The 21,513-nt window shown below is 34.0% G+C and overlaps 1 protein-coding gene and 1 pseudogene across 1 annotated transcript in view; both read right to left on the bottom strand.

Annotated features, from left to right (window-relative positions):
• LOC148946764 (mitogen-activated protein kinase p38b-like) overlaps positions 1 to 19,286 on the bottom strand; it is a 28,127-nt pseudogene extending 8,841 nt beyond the window's left edge.
• Positions 19,287 to 20,368: 1,082 nt separating this feature from the next.
• LOC148946765 (mitogen-activated protein kinase p38b-like) overlaps positions 20,369 to 21,513 on the bottom strand; it is a 131,294-nt gene continuing 130,149 nt past the window's right edge. Inside the window, exon 9 of the mRNA XM_089097130.1 lies at positions 20,369 to 20,538. Coding sequence (XP_088953256.1) covers positions 20,369 to 20,538 — 170 coding nt within the window. The remainder of the gene's footprint in view (positions 20,539 to 21,513) is intronic.

Here is a 21,513-nt window from a genome sequence, read left to right on the forward strand (position 1 = left end):
ACATGAAAGTCCTTTGTGCAATCAATTTGCTTCCTTGCCTATTGAGGGTGCGCTTGCCATGCTAATTATAAGATAAATTATGGCCTAACAGCCACTCACCATTCTTGGAGCGCGGCCTTAAAATCACCCTTAAAGGTGTTAAGGCCGACACTCAATGATAAAATTGTTTAGTGTTTGATACGTCCTCAATCCAAACTCCATTGACAAAAGAAACTTTTTGTGAAACCTTTGACCCGCAAAATATGCTGACAAGAAATGAAGAAAAGATGTATATGCCATATTCTTCTTCTTTTTTGAAGAAACACCAAGAAAAACAGATTTTTTCGTATTTACTGAAATCCAGAATTAGCCCTAAAATATCTAGATATAGCCTGAATAAGAAGATCTATGCAACAAACTTTACTACCTATTAATTTGCCGTGAAGCAAAAAAATTGTAAAAAAAATAATTGTAAAAAAAATAGTAAAAAAAGTAAAAAAAACAATTGTTAGTAGTGAAAAATACAAGTACATTACTCAAATTTCTGTAAGTGGTTATTACATAAAAAGGATACAATGTGTTCCTGGAAAAAGCATCCGTGATGTAAGTAACTCCGCCGTGATGCATCCAACCGACCAGATATCCACTGTAAATAGAATAGTAAAGTAGACAGTAATAGTAAAGTAGATAGTAATAGCAATTATACTAGTAAAGTAGTAAAGTAGATAGTAACAGTAATTATAGCAGAAAAGTAGTGAAGCAGATAGTAATAGTAATTATACTAGTAAAGTAGATAGTAAAGTAGATAGTAATAGTAAAGTAGGTAGTAATAGTAATTATACTAGTAAAGTAGTAAAGTAGATAGTAACAGCAATTATGCAAGTAAAGTAGTAAAGTAGATAGTAATAGTAATTATACTAGTAAAGTAGTGAAGCAGACAATAATAGTAAGTATACTAGTAAAGTAGATAGTAAAGTAAACAGTAATAGTAAAGTACACAGTAATAGTAACTATGCTAGTAAAGTAGTGAAGTAGATTGTAACAGTAATTATACTAGTAAAGTAGTGAATTAGACAGTAATAGTAATTATACAAGTAAAGTAGACAGTAAAGTAGATAGTAATAGTAAAGTACATAGCAATAGTAATTATACTAGTAAAGTAGATAGTAATAGTAATTATACTAGTAAAATAATAAAGTAGAGAGTAATAGTAAATTAGATAGTAATAGTAAATAGATAGTACGATAGAAATTATAGAACGTTTTTTCCTTAAATTCGCTGCACTCCGAACAAAGTATTTACAACTTTCATAATTTTTAGGATACCGGAAATTGGGTTTTAGGAGTTTTTCTGTTGGGACAGTTTTCATTCGAGGATTTAAACAAAGAAAATTAAATAGAAAGAAGAAAAAAATATAGCTTCATTTTTGTGAATCTGTTTCTATAAAACATCTTTCTGTTTGTTTTCAAACATTTTCTGTTTTTCTCCCAGTAAATCCTTTCTTACGAAATCCTTCTACCGTTTTCGGGGATAACCAGCCTTTTGTTTGGCCCTAGATAGCTCGTAAAAAAGGGCGATATTAGGTAATCTGTCATCCGTCATCCGCAGAACGTATCCTAAAAACCGGGTTAGGACTACATCTTCTGTACAGCCCGCTGTTTGAAATACGGTCAGTCAGACGAGTACCCAAAATAATCTGTAGACTATTCCTACAAAAAACATCTAATCAATCCTTCTAAGTCTTTGGGAGCACCCATGTTTCAGAACTAAACTTGACCACTGTCATCACTGTAGTTTCCAATATTCTGATTTTGGTTTGCAGACTTATCTTCTTAATCTTACAAACCTATTCTTCCAAAAATTAATTTTCCATCGGTTATATTTTATATAAGTGTGCTTATCTGCTATTGGATTCGTATTATCATGTTAAAGCAGGATTATTACACAAAACAATCTTGCAAGTATTCAAGCACTTTATTTTTCCTAAGTATTTTTTTTTTATTCATTTTATTCTGGAATTTATTATTAATATTAGCCGTGCAGTCTTCTAAGGGCTCAATAACAACCTATATCCAGTACCTTTAATTCCTTTTTTTTCAAATGAATTTAATTGAAAAAAGGATATCTGTATAAAGCCAATCATCAATAACGACATTTTGTTCCACTGAGTTTTGGAAACTCGTTTTACCAAAAAAAAAAAAAAAGATTTCGAGAAACAAGGAGATTTCTCATCGAGTATACAATGACAAATAAGATTATACGTACAATTACTTCGGTTACTAATAAACGCCTTTTCTCAAAAGGAAAAGAGCAATAAAAAAATTGAAAAAAAAATTTCAACTAAATACATTAACCAATACCTTTCCTCAACAAAAACGAAAATATAAAATATAACTTCCAATTAAATATTGAGTGACAAAAAGGCAGAATTAGTACTAATTTTGAGTCTTTCTTGTGAAATTTTTTTGAAAAATATTGGTAGTAGCTCTGACGTATTTTTCAGCTACAACAATCTGAATGATCAATCTTAGGGTGTGATGAAAATTAGCATATGAATAATGCAGAAATCTGTTCTGGAAGGAGTTTGAAATTTTTACACGGATAGAGGGGGGGGAGTAAGAAAAGTAAATTATGTACAAATAATACCAGTAGGGCTGTGCTTGGCTCGGATTCCTATGGGGAGAATCTTCCTTGGGGAGGGAAATTTATGAGGGGGGGGAGTGAATAATCCAGGCGAAATGTTACACTGGGGGGATTTGACAGAATTACTATACGAAATTCTTTTCAATTGTCGTACATCCTCTTTGCCAAATTTTTCATGTGGAGATGCTCCGAGGGAATTATTCGGGGTTTTCCCCCAGTGTTTTGATTACCAGGAAATAATTTCCACGGAAGGGGGCATTTCTAGAGTGATCGAGAAAACGATTAGAGAGTAAAGTCTTATTCAAATGAAATAATGCTAAGCAGAATTTTTCAGGCTGAATCGTCCGCAAGCAATCTTACGGGGAGAATATTAGAATAAAGGAAAACCTTCAAAATCACGCACCTGACGATCTAAAATAACAAATAAAAGAACAAATCAAAAGCTGAGAGAATCACTTTAAATAAAAAAGCTGATGGTGTGTCAACCAAGATTAAATTGAAATTTTTGTTGGTCCAACTGTCGGAAAGGTTCTAATTTTAAGAATGACGACCGGAAACTTATTTATAGTGCCAGGGTTATTTAACTCTTTTTCAACGATTGGGAAAGGCGTTGGAAAACAATCTTGATGCATTAAAGGGTCGAAGAAGGTGAAAACTTGAATAGAGCAAATTTGTTGAGACTTCTTACCTGTTTGTGAATATCTCATCCAGTTGAGCATAATTTCTGGAGCTCTGTATCAACGAGTAGCAACGTAACCAGTCACTTCAGTTTCTGCAGGTCGCGCTAAACCGAAGTCTAATATTTTCAGCTCACAATCTTTATTGACAGCTATATTTGAGGGTTTGAGATGCTACAAAAAATTAATTTTTATGACAAATGTTCTGCAAGTTTCAACACTAGAAAAAAAATTGTAAAAAAGGAGCGAAAAAGCCACAATAAAAAAAATATATGAAAAAGGAGCTATCAAGGCACAAAGCAGTAATAAATAGGATACATAATTTGGATTGATTTGACGTCAGGTAGGGAATCTTTCTCGAAAGTGTTTTCGAGGCTTTCCTCAGAAAAATTTAGTCGGCCACAAAATTTAGCGAGTAAGATAGCAGATGAATTACCCTTATTTTACACTCAACCTTTAAATTTTGAATATAATCTCATTATCGATAAAATAGACAGTGTTCTTCGGAATTCTCTCGAGAGTTCAGCAATGATCTTTAATTTCCCCAGAATTATCTAAAATTGTCACACAACCCCCTCTTTTTTGGACTTTTTTAACAAACTTAGACCTTATTCTCTGAAAAACAGCCCAATATCCAAGCCAGTTTAAGAAGCATAATATTTTCTTTTAACTTAACTTAGTAGGACTTAATTTTCCACTCTTTTGGAAAAAAAAGTTATTTTACACGGTTAAAGTAACATTTTGAGTATAAATACAACAAACACCATCTCTATTATTACAATAGTACTTACAGATTGGGTGTATTTTAACTCGTTCATCAACTCTTTGTCATAAAAAATTTCAAAAGACAGGAGTAGAGGCATGAAGGATATTAACTTAGGAGTACAGAAGTACAAAAGATACGAAATATGACAAAAAAAAAATTCACCTTCGGCTGGCCTCCTTAGAGTGACAGAATATTCCTGTTCTTAATACTTTTTTTACAAATAGGGCAGAAGAAAAAAAATAATAAATTTGCTTCATTTTGATTTGAAGTTCAGATTTTCTTCGATCTGCTCATGTTTGCTCACTTATTGATTACTGCGTTTTACCTAAATGGTCAATGACATCTATAATGCCCTTATTTATTTGTCGCCACAAGGATTCATACGTTAATGACTTTAAGCGATGCAACTGGAGTTTAAAAGGACAACCCCGACTAACTTGAAAATAGAACAGAACAAATAATTTTACTAAAAATAATTTAAAATTTACATTTCTGCACTATAGGATTTCAATTTCAAATAATCAATTTCAGCATCATCAAAGAAAACCTTAAAAGAGGGAGAAGGAAAATAGCTTAAAAAGTTAAAAGGTCAGACATACTCTATGAATAATACCCGCTGAATGGATGTATTTTAGACCTCTAAGGATTTGATAAACAAGAAACTGAACATGATTATGCGATAATTTTTGAGTCTTGATAATGTTATTCAAGTCAGCTCCCATTAAATGAGTAACCATATATCTGAAAAAAAGTATAAATTTCATCTACTTACATAATGAGAAAAGAAAAAAGGAAAATAAAGAGAGAAGACGGTAACAGCATACTGTGAACGACAGAACTCCAGAAAGTACACACATAGTACATTTAATGGCTGCCAAATCGTAAACACCTATACCCTGGTTGGTTACTTACCCTTCCCCCTTCTTAATAATCAGAGGGATTCTACAACTTTTTGGGAATAAATTTGTATGTTTAAGCCTAAACACTCAGTTGGTCAGAGTTCATGCTACCCAACTCTCCCCTTCCACAAAAGACAACTTTCTAGCCCGCTCAACTCAAAAATAATGGCAACATAATTGAAATTTTACAAAAGAAGACTTTCAACCGTCAATTGTAAATATGTGAAGCAATCTTTTAAGTTTAATCTACCATTGTTTTGAATTAGTAAATCAATAATTGATTCACTAACTGATTTTCCATACATGATTTGAAAAGGAATAAAATATTAATGAAAATTTATTGAAAATTAAACTTATGAACCTAGATTGAGTGTGACAACTTCCTCTAGCTGGGAAAAAAGATGCACATAAGACACAATGCTGTTTAGTCATTCGAAACTACTATGCTGATTTTAATAGAAATTGAAATAAGTTTTCTTTTGTTTTTAATAAGACGCACCAGCCATACTTAAAATAGCGAAGTCTCTTGGTTATTTTTATTTTGGCAAAGCGTTTCATCTTCTGTAAGAGAGTGGATTACTCACATAGCTGTATTACGTAAGTAGTTATAAAAAAAAACCCACTATTTTTGCTGCTTCTCTTATTATCCTGCACACTCTTGTAATAAAATAAAGTGGTAACACTCACTTTCAATCTAGATATTCTATAAACATATTGCCAAGGTTATTAACTTAATTGTGACAATTTCACTTTTATTTAATTATTCATTATATAAAACAATAGCTACTGTATCTACGACTTTGGCTCTAAGCACACATTCTGCAATTTGAAGTACTAGACCTAAAGCACTAATACTAGACCCACCAATTTTTTTTCTACAAAACTTGTGAAAAATTTCTTTACAGGCTTTGCATCTTTTTTTTACGAGTTGATCAAACATTTAATTTGATATTCAAACCGGGTACTCCCCACCCCCCCCCCCCCTTCTGGGAAACGGCCCTGAAAACAAGGTACGATTCACCTCCTTCATAATAACAAAAAAAAGTTCAAAATTCTAGATTATAACGTTTATAAGTTAAAAACAAATATTTTCCCTTAAAAACTCGCTGATTGCATCATGCAGAAACGCACAAATGAGGGAGGTTGAATAGTTCATCCATGATCTTTCTTCTGACAAAAAAAATACAAAATACCACCTTTTTTAGACAGAAGCTTGAAACCTCTATAGTAGGGTTCTCTGATATACTGAATCTGATGGTGTGATTTACATTAAGATCACTCGACTGTTTTGGGGTATTCTCCCCCCCCCCTTCATGTAAACTAAGAAAATTTTCTCAGGCTCATAGATTTTGATGGGCAAAATTAAACTTAATGAATTTTATGTATTTGGAACCAGCATAAAAAGCCAATTCCTTTGGTTTTAATAATTGCTATCAAAATTTCTTTTTTTATAACTTCGGTTTCTATTGGTTAGACTCGCTCCTTACTTATAGTTTGGTACCATGATTGGTTTGATTGAATACTGCTAGCTCTAAGCAACCGTCGTTATCCAGTAGAAATTGAAAAAGCCTGACAAGCTTAAACTATCCTTGATTTTAATTTATCAAAATTTTGAATTTTACTAAAAGTCTTTGGACATTTCTTTGAATCCAACCGGAAGTTCTTGGAAATTGTTGTTGGAAGCACATTCGTCTATTTTTAAACTCTGTTTAGGATTAAAAAACCACACAGACTTGGTTGGTATAGGCCAATTTAAAAAATGCACAAAAAAAACCTGTTGCGCCATTTGGTAAAAGCTGATAGTTTATTTTCAGCCTGCTGTAAAAAAAAAGTAAAAAAAGATACAAAACAAAATTAACTAATAGTTTTATTTAGGTTTTATTAGGCGGTTTGGGACTTTTCTTGAGGGTGTTAGAGGAAGTTGGCTGTTTTGTTATTTATTTTTTCCATTGAGACAAACTTAAATTTGCACTCTTATTAATTTTCTATACTATTTACTTTCAATCAGTTGGCAAAATGATACGAATGCTCCACAGACATATTAAACAGCCACAAATGGATAAAAGTTTCTTAGGGGTGTATCGACCATCAATAATCTGTTGGTAGAACTAATACCACCTTTTTTGTACGGGAAAATTAAGGATAAGGCATTATTCATTTTCAGTTTTTCAAGGGTCTCGAAAGGGGGCATTTCGTGTAAAGATTAGAGTTTCCGATAGAAAAATAGAGTACGCTAAGCCCTGAAGTTGACGCTATTTTGAACAATAGCGTAAAATCTCTACGTGAAAGAAACTGCATATCCGGAAAAAAACATAATTTTTTAGCGTAACCAGAATTGTTCAGGTGAATATACAACAAAGTTCCAGCTCCCAATAAACTTGAAATAATTACCCATTTTGAGAGGTCCAATTATTTTTCTTTTTACCAATTTTTGACGCAAGAATCGCCAAACGTTCAAGAATGGTCTTGTTGCCTTTAAAAACCGAAAACTTTCTTTTAATGTTGCATAACAAAGTTCAATTTTCTTTTTCAAACTCACATTTTGCCGCGATTTTAAAATGCACAAGTTTTTCTGCAGTTCAAAGTAAATGTATGACCATAAAAGCATAGGCGTCACCAGAAAGAAAGTTTGGAAGGGGGGGGGGGCAATGGATTTTACTGACTGGCTGGTCAATTTTACAGACTGATTTGGATGATATTTTCATTAAAATAAGTTATTTTTTTTACTGATTGAGACTGATCTTCTGCCGCTGATTTTATGTCATTTATTTTCATAATCCCCTTTATCTCGTAGAAACCAAAAAAAGGCAGTAAAATGGCGGCACTTTACAACGCTGATTTATTGATTCAGGTTTTTTCACCACCTGGCGGTCCCTTTATATGAATATGAATACATAATTATATTATATCAAGGGGTTGGAAATATTTGGTATATTGTTATGGGTCTTGAGATCAGCAGACGGTAGTGTAGATCAGCCTACTTAATTTCAAATAAGTTTTGACTTTTTTCTTGCATTATACTCATTATACATTATCTTACATTATACTTATAAAATATGCTTTATTTTTCAAGTAAACTAAGAATTAGTTGTCTCAATATATTTCCATAACGTTAGACTTTAGCAAGTAAGATTGCTTTTGGAAAACTTTTCATTTTTCCTTGGAACACTTCTTTTGTTCATTTTTTCCCAAGAAAACTCCATTTGTGGATTTTTTTTTATTAACAAGAATCAAAATTTGCCACAAGAAATCTGAAGCCGATTACCTTTGACCTATTATGTATTCATACCTCAAAATATTTTACTACTATGAGGGGGCCGGCATTAATAGATAACTTAGCTAAAAAGAGTTTTTCAGCCCAAAAAGCCTAATCATAATGCAATTCTAGGCTTTAATTTCCTAGAGGGGTCCACATCCACACCGAATTAGTACTTACATCTAGTTTTTCAGGGCTTGACATAGAAACACTGGTAAAACTTTGCGCATGAAATCTGACCTGTAAAACCAACCAAAAGAAAAATAGTTATAAATCCTATTGCTCGGGTACAGCTGGAACTAAAACGACGCAAGGTTATTTAGCCTCAGATGAAGTCAATTTTTTAATTTTTTTTGTATTTAATTGGCTATTTAAATGTGATAGCTGCAGCATTCTACTGTTCCTGCACTTTAAGTCTATTCGTAGGTTTCCTCTTGTTATGACAGTTATAATTCCAGTTTGTGATAAATTTATCTAATCTCTATGCTGCAGATTATTCCTGAAAATACAGTTTCTTGGTATAAGATTTAGATTCTGAGATATTTTTTTATCATATTTGGTTGCAAAAGCAAGGAAAACAGAAAACATTCACAAACTTAAGGTATGGTGTTTCGTTGAAAAAGAAAAAAAAACAGAGTGAGCAACAAATTAATTTGTTAGTTTGTAAAAAACGAAGATTGCAAGCAATTTTTGGGTAATTTTAAAGTATGAAAATATGAATTTTAAGGCTGTATTAGTTGTATGTACCTCTGGCATCTAAGTACGTATGTGTCTGGCTGTACCAGTGGTAAAAAAAAAACAAAAAAAAACAATCAGCCGAATGTACACCTGCTGCAGCGGTTGTTTCTTTTTTTTTCTATTACAATTTTTTTTCTGTAACAAAAATTTGGAATAAGGTTTCTTCTTGTTTCTTTTTTTCCATATCAATGCTGAAAATGAATGTATTATGGCTGACACTGTAGCTGATTTACCGAACCTAGCTAATGCTACCATGTTCAAGATACCTACTATTAAAATTGTTCCAGATTAAATACTTCAAATTATTTGTCAATTGACTTACATACAAAAACGACTTTTGGAAAGACAAACCGTCCAAGTTTTATATTATTAAGTTATTCAGCTTTATTCGGATATCAATAAAATCCTTTTTTATTATTAAAAAGATGACGTCATTTTCCTTGTTATTCAAGGTGGGAAGCTGTAACTGACTACTGTGAGGTCTACCACGATGCCAGTTCGAATTGTGCACTCTTCTTTCTGACTTCACCCCATTTTGAAGGGCCTCTGAATATTTTTTGAAATTCCCATAAATTTGCTATTGCAATAAACTTTTAGCATCAAAATTAATCGAAATCATAGTTACCATTCCGCAATCAGCCTCTAATGGCAATTTTTTCTTCACTTAAAAGTTTCCTTCAAAAAGTACTTTTTAATTCTTTTTTTTGCCATTGACCGTGGTTCGTTCTTTACAAGGTTATAGCTATCGTTGCAGCCACTGGCGGATCTGGGGGGACCCCGGCCCCCAAGATTTCTTCTTGCACCCTTATCCCTTGTTTTTTTTCTGTTTTTCACTCTCTTTTTTTCAATAAATTTGTTAAGTTTGTCAATTATTATAGGTGCCATTCTCAGATTGGCCCCCCCCCGAGATTTTGCTTATTGACGTCCATGTCACATTGCCCTCCCCCAAGATTTTGCTCCAGAACTTGATGGGTCAAATGCCATGTTAAGGAGCATCACACAACAACAGCCAAGAAAACCAACAAAGCATATACATTACAGTTTATAGGTGATAAAAGGGCAGTTTAGCTTTAAATTAATTTTATTCATAATCTTTTGACACATTAAAACTTTCAACTAAAGGGTTCAAAATACAAAATAACGTCAAAATTATATAGTTCAGATAAAATCTTAAATGTCCATAACATTTCCGGAGACAATCAGAAATACAACCGCAGATAACAAATAATGCGAGGATGAAATTAGTAAACAAGAAACTCCAAAGATGAACACAAATAAAACTGCAACAGTAACCCACTATTATTTGTCAACTTCATAAAATCTCTCATTATTAATTTTGCTTTATCCAATTTTCTTAATCCGCACTAACATCTAACATATACGTCGACAAAGTTATTTCCATTTACTCTTTTCGTCAGCAGATGTACCCAGTAATTACCTGTTGGACGCGAATAAAGTGACACCGAAAAAAAAACGTCTGTGGTGGATTAGCGATACTAATTGACTACTCAGGTCTTTGCGTCAGGCCCCGCAGCGTTCTGCTGAAGCCGAGTTTGAATTCTGAGTTCTGTGTTACCAAGCTGAGATTACCGCTGTGCCACCACAAGGACTCATAGAAATGTTCAACTGATGAAAATACAAAATTTGAACATTTATTAGTGCCATAGTGGTGTAATTTTACATGTCCCGTTACTCTTCGCTTGCGCTCAGTTCAGGATCCGTGCAGATCATTCTCACATTTGATGTGATTTTAAACATTTTGAAAATCATGTTTCTAAAGTAATAAATTCGTGTCTGCATTTGATGACAAACGGCGAAATTTTAAAAATAAATTTATATGGGAAAAACACATTAAAAAAGGAGACAAAGCTTTAATTATTGGTAGTAAGTAAAGAAAAAAAAATTAATTAACTACCCTTCACTTTTCTATAGCAATAGAAATATATTTATATAGATATAAGAGAAGAGACAGCATAATACGAAACAGAGAAGATAAAACTAAAAGATGGAAGGGATTAAGGAAAACAAAGCACGCAAATAATTTAAAAAAAGGGACAAAATAAATCTTTTCTCAGTCCTGTAGTGGAGCAGTGGGTTTGACCTTGATAATACGGGGCCCAAAGATCGAACCTTTCTGTAGCAACACAATGCAGGGCCGACGCAGGGATCTTAGTAGTCAAGAAGCGTCGTTTATCCGATTGCTTACTTGATCTTCCCTTAGAAGTTAATAGATATATCGTGAAATCTAAAATTGATGTGAGGAGTGAGAGAAAAAAACTTGTTGGGCATAATCCAGATTCACAAATGAACAAAAATACCAGGGTATAAATTGGGTTACGACTAGTTATGTTTCAGGTAAGTTTAAAATATTTGTGATTTTGAATTGTATACAAACGATTTTCTTCCTTCTCCTTTCAAATTTGGATTTTTGAACATTCTGCAGTATGTAGTTCAAATGCCCACTTATATGATCTCAAAATGCACAAATAGTACGTTCGAACATATCAGGATTATCATGCTGGCCACATAGGGGCAATCTAGCAATATATGACAAGCCTGATTACTTATTCAGGAGTTACACGTGACATAAACGAAGCCAGAAACTAGAAGGATTATTACTGGAAACGGTCTGGATAATTTGTCGGATGAGCTACACCTTCTAAACCTGAGAAAATGCAGGACAAGCGAGTAAAAGAGACGTAATATGACAACGAAATTCGATCTTTTTGAAAAAAGAAAAGAACTATGAAATTATATAAAGAACAAGATGGGACTATAAATGTGAAATTGGGCACACCTTAAGGATTTTGTAAGGACGCTATGTTTACTATGAAGTAACGTGATTAATGTTGATATTTGCCAAGTCGTCTACAACCCTTCAGTTAACATGTCGCCAGTTATTGTTTACAAATTAAATCCGGAGAAGTCAGTATTAAGTCAATAAGGCAAGCTCAAATGCACTACAAATAGCGTATAATTTGACGTCACTTTCAACACAATTAACACAAACGCTTAACAAAATGCTGAATAGCCTAATCAAACCAACGCCCACTAAAAACTGAATAAACCGGTTACATTTGAAAATTTGGACAAAATTATACAATGACTGAAATACCATTCAATATCACAAATAAAGAACTTACTAAAGCAATCATGATCATTCAAGATGATCCAAATAATTCCTTATACTACACTGCATTTGCAATTACAATCGAAACGAAAATATAGAAATCACAGGTAGAGTTTTTCAAAACAGTGAAAAATTTGACAGCAAACAATAATTTTCAGTCCTAAAAAAATTATCCATTATTATTAGATCTTCGTTACAATTTTTAAAGTAAAAAGTAAACATGTGAATTGTATGATTGCAAGTTTAATAAAATAAAAGGTTTAATTACTTTACTTAATAATCCTTTTTAAATTATACAACAATTAACGTGAATATGTAATGATAAAAGATCATAAACTTCAATTATACCCAACTATTGTTCTTCCAGGTTTGTTTTTCAAAATTTTTATTAGAATGTTTATGTCTGTTTTGGGAATTCTAGTTCTAACTATTCAAAATTGTGAGAACTGTAAGTTCTCGCACTAAGACAATAAAAATAAAATCCACCCATTAGATCTTAAGTGATAGATAAACTATTCTACTCGGCAGCCTTTTCTTATTGATTGAAAAGATCATGATTCTATTTCCAGAAGTTCTTCTCGAGATAGTAAGACTAAAAAATTAAGACAGGTCAACTCCCCTTCTATCTCCCACCAGAGGATTTTGAGAATAATATGTGGTAACATTGACATTTACGGATACAAATTTACTCCATTTAAATCAAAATACCCCTCTCCGTAGGTAAAATCCCCTTTCCTAAAAGTCTGACCTGTGTGCAATAATCACAATAAAAATTGTATTTTTATTAATGCAAGAGTTAACCAGTAAAGAAGGGAGTCTTTATGGCCATGCAGGAGTTTTGCATGGAAACAGCTTCTTTCAGTGGATTACGATTACAATTATAGGATCATAGAGAATTTTGACGATGTTGACGCAAACTATTCATTCATGCTAATACCCAAAAGATAATAAGACATGGTATCGGTAATTTGAATTGTGGAATCCCTTGTCTTCTTCATTTGTTGGGACGGCTTATGCTGGGTCATTTATAGGCTTACTGAATTCATTGGGAATCACTTTTTTTTTTAGTTAAAACTATAATTAGTTAAAGTTCTATCCTGACACATGATTGAAATTTTGACAAAATGATTCTTTAAAAATTTGCATTAGAATGTTTTTTGTAGTTTTACTAGTGGCTCTTAAGCGTGTACTAGACACTACAATTGTTGCATAATGTACTACAATGCAGATATACATGCAAGCGTTTGTACACCGACAGAAATTCGTAAAAATAAAATTTCGCTGATAAGAATGAAGATGTTAAATGTTATTTGTATTTTTGGTGTTAAATATTTATAGCACAAACTGTCCATATATTATTTTTTTTCCTGGATTTTCATGCAAAACTTTAAATTCTGTGGATTTTCTCCTAAATACAGTAAAAATGAATGGTTAATAAAAGAGAAAAAGATATATACATGCCGCAATATATAATAAATATTGTACTCGTCGAAACAATATCATTAACATTTTTAGTGAGGTAACTACAAAAGGTTCAGCAGATTGGCCGGCCAAAATCATTATACATTCACTGAAAAAAATAGCATTGAGTTAGACAAAGTAAACAATTATTTTTTGAACAAACTGTCTTTAGTATTTCAAAGATAGTAATAGAGGCAATTCACTAAAACTCTCAGAAAATCAGATCAAATTTAAAATGCTGAAATTCTCCAAATTTCATTCACCTTTTCTCCTTAGAACATTAAAGAAATTTTTGAGAAAAAAAGACTATTTGCCCTACATCGTCCATTTTTGTAAGCAATTCTATTCTGATTCCTTGCGACACAGCATAGGCAATTACCTTATAACTCACGACTGAAATTCCACAAAACTTGTTTTTGAATGTGTGTTAATCCTGGACCGCCAAGATATGGTCAAATAAAAACAAAATAATAATATTAATATAAAAGGTGAATACAGAGAAAAAAACACGAGGCAGATCCTTTTGCATCAACACAGAATGCTATGTTAAACTAGTTTTTAGTATAAAATATATGTCAGGCGTCATTGTTATCGTGAACGGGTGAAGTGTCTGGTGGAACAACAAAATAGGTCAAGATAATAATTATTGGTTGCTATGAATGAAATGGAAACTTCCGTAGTAGATTTTTTCCAGAAAAGAGAAAGATTGGAGTTACTAAAATAAGCGAATAGCGTAAACCTTTTTCCAACAATTAGGACAAAAAAACGACTGTTTGACTGATTTTCTTTGATAAGCATTATAATTTTACAGTAAAAACTGAGTCACAGACATTTAAAGTCAGATAGATTTTACAGTGGATACTTATTTCCAAAGTCTTTCAGTGACTACTGAAATATTTCGGCCATTGCACAAAAAAGACTCAAACATCGATGCATTGACAAATTTTGGTTATAAGCTGTGCTGCATTGTCCCTACAGGACAACAATGAGTCTGATTTATTATAATACTAAACCCTCCGCTTGACTTGATTATTTATAAAAAGGAGAATTTCTCCATATTCGTCCATTACCGGGGTTTAATCCAAGTGTGGCAAAAAGGTTTGATTGTCTTAGACCTATAATCTCGCCTATAATAAAATTTGAGTAATAGAGAGATAGGGTGAAAACCAAGACAAAAACGTTAAGAATCTGAGCAATTTACAACGCCACTATTCTTGTTCTGCTTCGGTGACAGTAGGAGGCACAAAATTTATCACTTCTTTATACACTGAATCTGAAAGGAGAAGAAAAAACTTTAAAGCTGTTTCATACTTTCATTCCGTAACGTAAACTACTTAGTATAAAGCAGCTTTCACACTGCATTGCTATTTTTTAAATTAACTCGTTAAGTTGTGCTGCAGTAAGTATAACCTATTCACTTAAGCCAGTCCTTTCACACTAGGCTAGTTTGAAACTCGATAATACCACCATAACCATCGTCAAAAAGCATAACAGCCGTGATAAGCAAAAAACACGAAAACAATATAGATCCTTCAGAGCCATTACTGGCGCATAGGACGTCAGGTCCACGACCCAGTTTCTGGGTCTTTTTCTTATAGAATAAAGTAGCAAGCTTGTCACCCAGCGCTAAGGTAGCGGAGATCTATTCCTGGGTCTCGTATTTCTGAGCAGACAATCAATTCATTGTGCTACCACAGGGTTTAAGCAAACTATTCAAAAATAAAAAATCTGGAATAGACATGGACACTAAAGCTCTGATCAAGCGAGAAAGAATTTCTAGGTAAAGTGTATTTATTTGTCTTCAAAATTTGTTAATTATACATTCATTAGTTCCATTTTGTTGCTGCTATATTGAACTTTCCAAAACTTAACGCAAACTTAAGTAACATAAGATCTAAAGTAAAACTCGAGCCTACTAGGGACTACCTACAGTGTAGACGAAGTTTGATCCGAAACAATCTATAACGTAGAGTGAAGTCTTAACTCAAGTTAAATATTAACATCATAACGTAAAAGAAAGATTTTACGGTGTATTGTAAAATATCTTAAACATTGTAAAATAGTCCGTGATTCGTCATCTAAATCAACCAATCAGAATTCAGTTTACATTCTTAAGGATATCATGTGAACCAATGTGACAGACCTATTTAGCCAATCTAAAACATGCATTAGATCAATGTGAAAATATATAGATGGAAAGTGCTATTTATAGCGTCCAAGAACTAAACAACACACGAAAACAACTAAAGAAAGAAAAATTGGGATATATTGTTTGGCACCCACTATTAAGTTTTAGGACGAACAAAATCCTTCCTGATACACCGTACGAATACGAATACTGGACGTCATCTCAGCAGCAAAGGAAAAGACTCTAGGCGTTTTAAATAATACCCTCTTATTAATCTGAAACACAAAGCTTTTTTCTAAACGCTGTATAATAAAATTATTAATGTATTTAAAGAGCAAAAAAAAAAATAAAAAAAAAAAAAAAAAAAAAAGAATACAGTTAAAACTTGAAAATTTCTTCATTGAAGGATAACTATGGTTGATTTATGTGTTTTAAAGTTCTGTATTGCAGTTTTAAACTTACTTGTAGGCTTGAAATACTATTTTGAACCTTTGCTCATATTTGATATGAGCAAGGGTGTCCATAATAGAAAATGGGGCACCCTCACCCGGGGTTATCAACTCAGGCGGAGGAGGAAGAAGGCCCCTCAAATGTACACTCAAAAGAACCCACTGGTTTGTCTACAAGTCCCATGAGTTACAAACCTTCTCCCAGAAATGGATTAAATTGCATGGTGATGCAGAACACCGTCGCGGGAGGATCCTCTATAGGAGGAAACCTGCGGCAGAGCGTAAGATCCAGATATATAGACAACGGCCTCTGCAAAGAGCTGCCTCGGCCCTTCCGGGTACCTGCAAGACTGGGGACCTTGCGGTCAATTCTATTCCCACTTGAGAAGTGACGGCCCTCGAGGAAATTATAGCCTAGTAAACAACAATACTTCTGGGCTTGGTATGTTTTGACGGACGTCTTCGGGCTGAAAAACCTCTTCCTAGCTAATTTATCTATTATGGGCTGCCTCCCAGTAGTAGCACAATATTTGTGGGCATGAATGTATAATGAGTCGGAGGTAATAGGGTTGAGCTTGTCGGTGCAGGATCTTGACTCTTGTTGACAGAAAAGCATCGCTAACTGCTGAAAATCATGTTGTGACCAAGATGGGCCCAGGATTGCACAAAGCCTCCATTCATGGAGGTCCCAGGGACTTCTTGAGGTCCGGTTCTAAGCCGGCTTAAGCCCTTCGGGGTCGGCTTGAGAAGATATGTGATCCCTGTCCTGCGCTGGTATCAGGGATCATTGCTTTTCCTCAGGCGAAAATAATTTCAATGGTTTAAAGAACATGAAAATTGGAACTTGGAATGTTACGAAGTTAAAAAATGACTATCGTATCGACATTTTGACTGTTGAATTCAGACGATTCAATTTGGACTTATTAGGAGTCTCAGAAACTCATATCCCAGGGGTAGGAAGCATGAAATTAGGTGATATAGAATTTGTTTACTCGGGCAGGAAGGATGGGGTAAATTGACAGGGAGTTGGGCTTATGATGAATAAGGAAGCTGCTAAGTTTTGTTTAGGCTGGGAAGGTATTAATAATAGAATACTAATTGCTCATTTTATGACTAAAAAGTTCAAGGTATCAGTAATTATAGTAGTATACAACCCTTTAGAACCGTCTGACGGAGATACTAGTGACTCAGATGAATTTTACTTACAGTTACAGGAGAAAATAGACAGGTTCCGAGGTAGAAATATGATGTTATTACTGGGAGATTTTAACACCCAGGTAGGTAGAAATAGGAATAGATGGTATCCTAACTTAGGTAAATTTGGTGTAGGAATAGAAAACAGTAATGGATACAGACTTTGGCAATTTTATAGGTATAACAATCCAGTTATAACCAATGCGGTGTTTGGTCATAAAATGGCTCATAAGTTAACATGGTATTCACGTGATGATAAGACAGCAAACTTTATTGATTATGTTTTAGTAAACCGAAGAAAGGCAGGATCAATACAAGATACTAGAATATATACGGGTGCCGTCATTGATGTTAAAAGTAAAGATCACCATCTAGTAGCACAAGGGTTAATTTAAAGCTGAAATATCGGAAGGGTAACTACCTCCCGGGAAGTTGTAATGTTGGTAGACTCCAGAATGAGAATTTGAGAGAAACTTTCCAGGAACAGTTGAATACTAAACTTGAGGGTTTAAAATTTGATAAAGTGGAAGATGGTTGGAATTATTTTAGAAAAATAATTCGTGAAATTGCTGAAGGCGTCTTGGAAGCAAGCTAGAACTGCAGCTAAGAATATTAGTGAAAAAGCTTTATGTTTAATAGAAAGGAGAAAGAACTTGCAAAAGAATTATCTGAGTGATAGATCATATGAAAACAAAAGTAACGTAAAGAAAGTGGAGAAAGCATTAAAATATGAACTAAGGACGTGTGAAGTGGAGGCCATGGATAAAATTGCCGAGGATCTGGAAGATGCAGCTAGACGGCATAATAGTAAAATATTGTAAGGGCATGTAACAAATTGAGAGGGAGTAGTCAATCCAGACTTGGCCCCGTTAAAGATAGGAATGGGGGCGCATTTAGTGATAAGGAAAAAACTAAAGAGAGATGAGTCGAACATTTGGAGAATTTGCTTAACCGAGATAGGGCTACAGGAAAAGATATAGAGGAAAATGAAAAAGTTTGTGATACCTTGGATGTGAAGGAAGATTTGTTTTTGAGGAGGAATTAGCAACATTACTAAAAGGACCAAAAAATAATAAGGCTCCAGGTGCTGATAGGGTGGTAAATGATTTTCTTAAGTATGGTGGCTCTGAGGTTAGAAATAAGTTACTGAAGATTATGAATATGATTTTTGAAAATGGGGAAGTGCCTAACGATTTTAGGAAAACCTTAATTAAGCCACTTTATAAGAAAGGCGATAAAAGTGAGTGTCGTAATTATCGAGGTATTAGTCTCATCTCTGTAGGTAGTAAATTACTTAATATGATACTTCTTAGACTGAGAGATGCCGTAGACACAGTTTTAAGAGAAGAACAGTGCGGTTTTAGAAAAGGTAGAGGATGTGTTGAACAAATTTTCACTCTTAGGTTAGTAATTGAGAAGTGTCTGAGTTTTTAAACACCTTTAGTCCTCAGTTTTATATATTATGAGCAAGCGTTAGATTTTGTTTATAGAAGCGCTTTAGTAACGGTTTTATCCTTGTATTGTATACCAGACAAATACATTAAAGTGATTAGTGCTATGTACGAGAATAACACTGCTGCGGTTAAGATAGGAAATGAGGTTAGCAGCTGGTTTTGTATTAAATCAGGAGTTAAGCAGGGTTCTGTTCTATCCCCCATTATATGGATTATTTTGATGGACTTTGTCTAAAGGGGCACAGGAGAGGTAATGGGAGCCCCGGAATCAAATGGGGAGGAAAAAGTCTCCTGGACTTAGATTATGCTGATGATTTAAGCATCCTAGATGAAGGAGTGAGCAAAATGAATGAAGTCTTATAGGTTTTGCGTGTTCAGGGCGCTAGAATAGGTTTGAAAATTAATGTTCAGAAGACTAAGTCACTAAGGCTAGGAATAATTGAAGATGAAAAGGTGACGTTGGGTAATGAAAAAATTGATCACGTGGGCAGCTTAACTTACCTTGATAGCATTATTAGTAAAGATGGTGGGAGCAGAGAAGATGTTAAAAGTAGAATTGCCAAGGCTCAGGGTGTTTTTTCACAGTTAAAAAAAAGTTTGGAAAAATAGGAAGATAAGTTTGCAAACCAAGATTAGAATACTAGAAGCTACAGTGATGATAGTGGTCAAATATGGCTTTTAAGCATGGACGCTCCGAAAAGCGGATGAAGATTTGCTAGATGTTTTCCAGAGAAATTGATTAAGGATTGACTGGGTACCCGTCTGATTGGCCGTACTTCAAACAATAGGCTATACGAAAAATGTGGGTCAATACCGCTCTCTAGGGCTATCATGAAAGAAAGATTGAGGTGGCCAGGGCACGTTGTGCAGATGAAGGATGACAGATTGCTGAAGATTGTTCTTTTTGGCCAACCGTCTAGGGCTAAACGGAAAGCAGGTCGTCCTCGTCTGGTTGGTAGGACGTCATAAAGTAAGATTTAAAGGAGATGGGAACTTCTTGGGCGGGTGTAAAAAAGGAGGCTTTGAATAGATTGGGGTGGAGGAAGAGCGTGCGCAGCTGTGTTAGCCTCAGGCGGTTTGGTGCTGCGGTGAGTTGTTAGTAGTAGTAGTAGTAGTAGTAGCTCATATTTGAAGATTCCACTTTTATATTCCCTATCCAATTAAGATTCATTTTATGTTTATTCCCATTTTATGTTTATTCTGCATACAATTTATCTATTTTTTTCCATTTTTGGAATTTATTGTATATTATGTTTATTTTATGACATCATTTGTTCTTCACTTATCCTGAATTTTCCGGGGCTTCCGGTGTTACTTATCCGACAAAAAATAAAGACCTTTTCAAGTTGTAACCACCCTAACTTGTGACGTCATTTCCGTTCCATGGATCGCTAGGAATAAGCAATAGTACTTCTCAGATAAGTAATCTTGGAAGGATCGAACAAACTATAGGGCAACAGCGGGTATCATCTCTTTGATGACCTGTGAACTTCTTGAAGCATAGATTTGATGTAAAGCAATTCGAGGAGATTTTTAACAGCAACATAGTTAAAGAAAAAAAAGCAAATGGAGCAAGAAAGTGGCAAATACCTTCTCAATCTTCAACAGAGAGTTCCATGTCTTCAAAACTTTGATCGTATGGAGGGGAAGTTGGTTCATCAGTTGGGTCAGCGTACTGAGAAAGGTAAGGATGAGCCAATTCTTGTTCTGCTGTCAATCTCTTCTCAGCATCGAGTTCCAACATCTTTTCAAGTAAATCAATAGCTAAGAAAACATCATTCGAATCTGAGTAAAGTATACAAATCATTTTGAAAGTTGTGTCAATTCAAACTTTTCCAAGTTGTACTTTAAATTTTGCTTATAATTTCTTTGGAAACAGGGTTAAAAAGAATTTACAATCGCAAGACTGCCAATTTTCATCAATAAAAACTATTGAATGAATTGCAATCAGTCTGAGAGGTGGTCATAGAAAACAAAACGACAAATAACAGTAGCTACCCAATATAGGCTGTGATTACTACGCATAATAACATAACGTCATGATCTTTAGAGTATAAAAAAAAATCCTATGCTCTTTATGAAATTTAAACCATCTGTTTTGATGAATTTCAGAAAACTTAATTCATTGGTATTCTGTATACAGAGATAGTGCTTTGATTTAAGACTGGCGAAAGGCAGGTATCCAGGAGGTAAACTAGCCCCCCTTTCCAATTGTAAGTTTTTGTGTGTGTAAGTTTTGGCGTGTGTGTGTAAGTTTTCGTGTGTGTGTGTGTAAGTTTTGTGTGTGTGGGTGTTTGTAAGTTTTTGTGCGAGTTTTGGTGAGTTTTTTTTGTGTTCATTTTTTTTTTTTTGTGTGTGTGTGTGTGTGTGTGTATTTGTTTGTGTGTGTGTAAGTTTCGGCGTGTGTGTGTGAGTATTTGTGTGTGTGTGTGTGTTAGTTTTTGTGTGCATTTAATTTTTTTTGTGTTTTCGTGTGCATGTCAGTTTGGGCGTGTGTTTGTAATTTTACGTGTGTGTGTGTGTATGTTTTGTGTGTATGCGTGTGTGTTTGCTCTATTGTTTGCGAGTGTGATAGTGTTTTTTTTGTGTTCATTTTAAAGTTTTGTGTGTGTGTGTGTGTGTGTGTATTTGTTTGTGTGTGTGTATTTTGGTTCGTGTGTGTGTGATGGGGCGTGTGTGTGTGTGTGTAATATTTGTGTGTGTGTGTGTGTGTAATTTTGTTTTAGAATTAATTTATTC

This window comes from Artemia sp. Qi Xiang Cuo, chromosome 11 (assembly GCF_049724085.1).
Source record: "Artemia sp. Qi Xiang Cuo chromosome 11, ASM4972408v1, whole genome shotgun sequence".
NCBI classification, from domain to species: Eukaryota; Metazoa; Arthropoda; class Branchiopoda; order Anostraca; family Artemiidae; genus Artemia; species Artemia sp. Qi Xiang Cuo.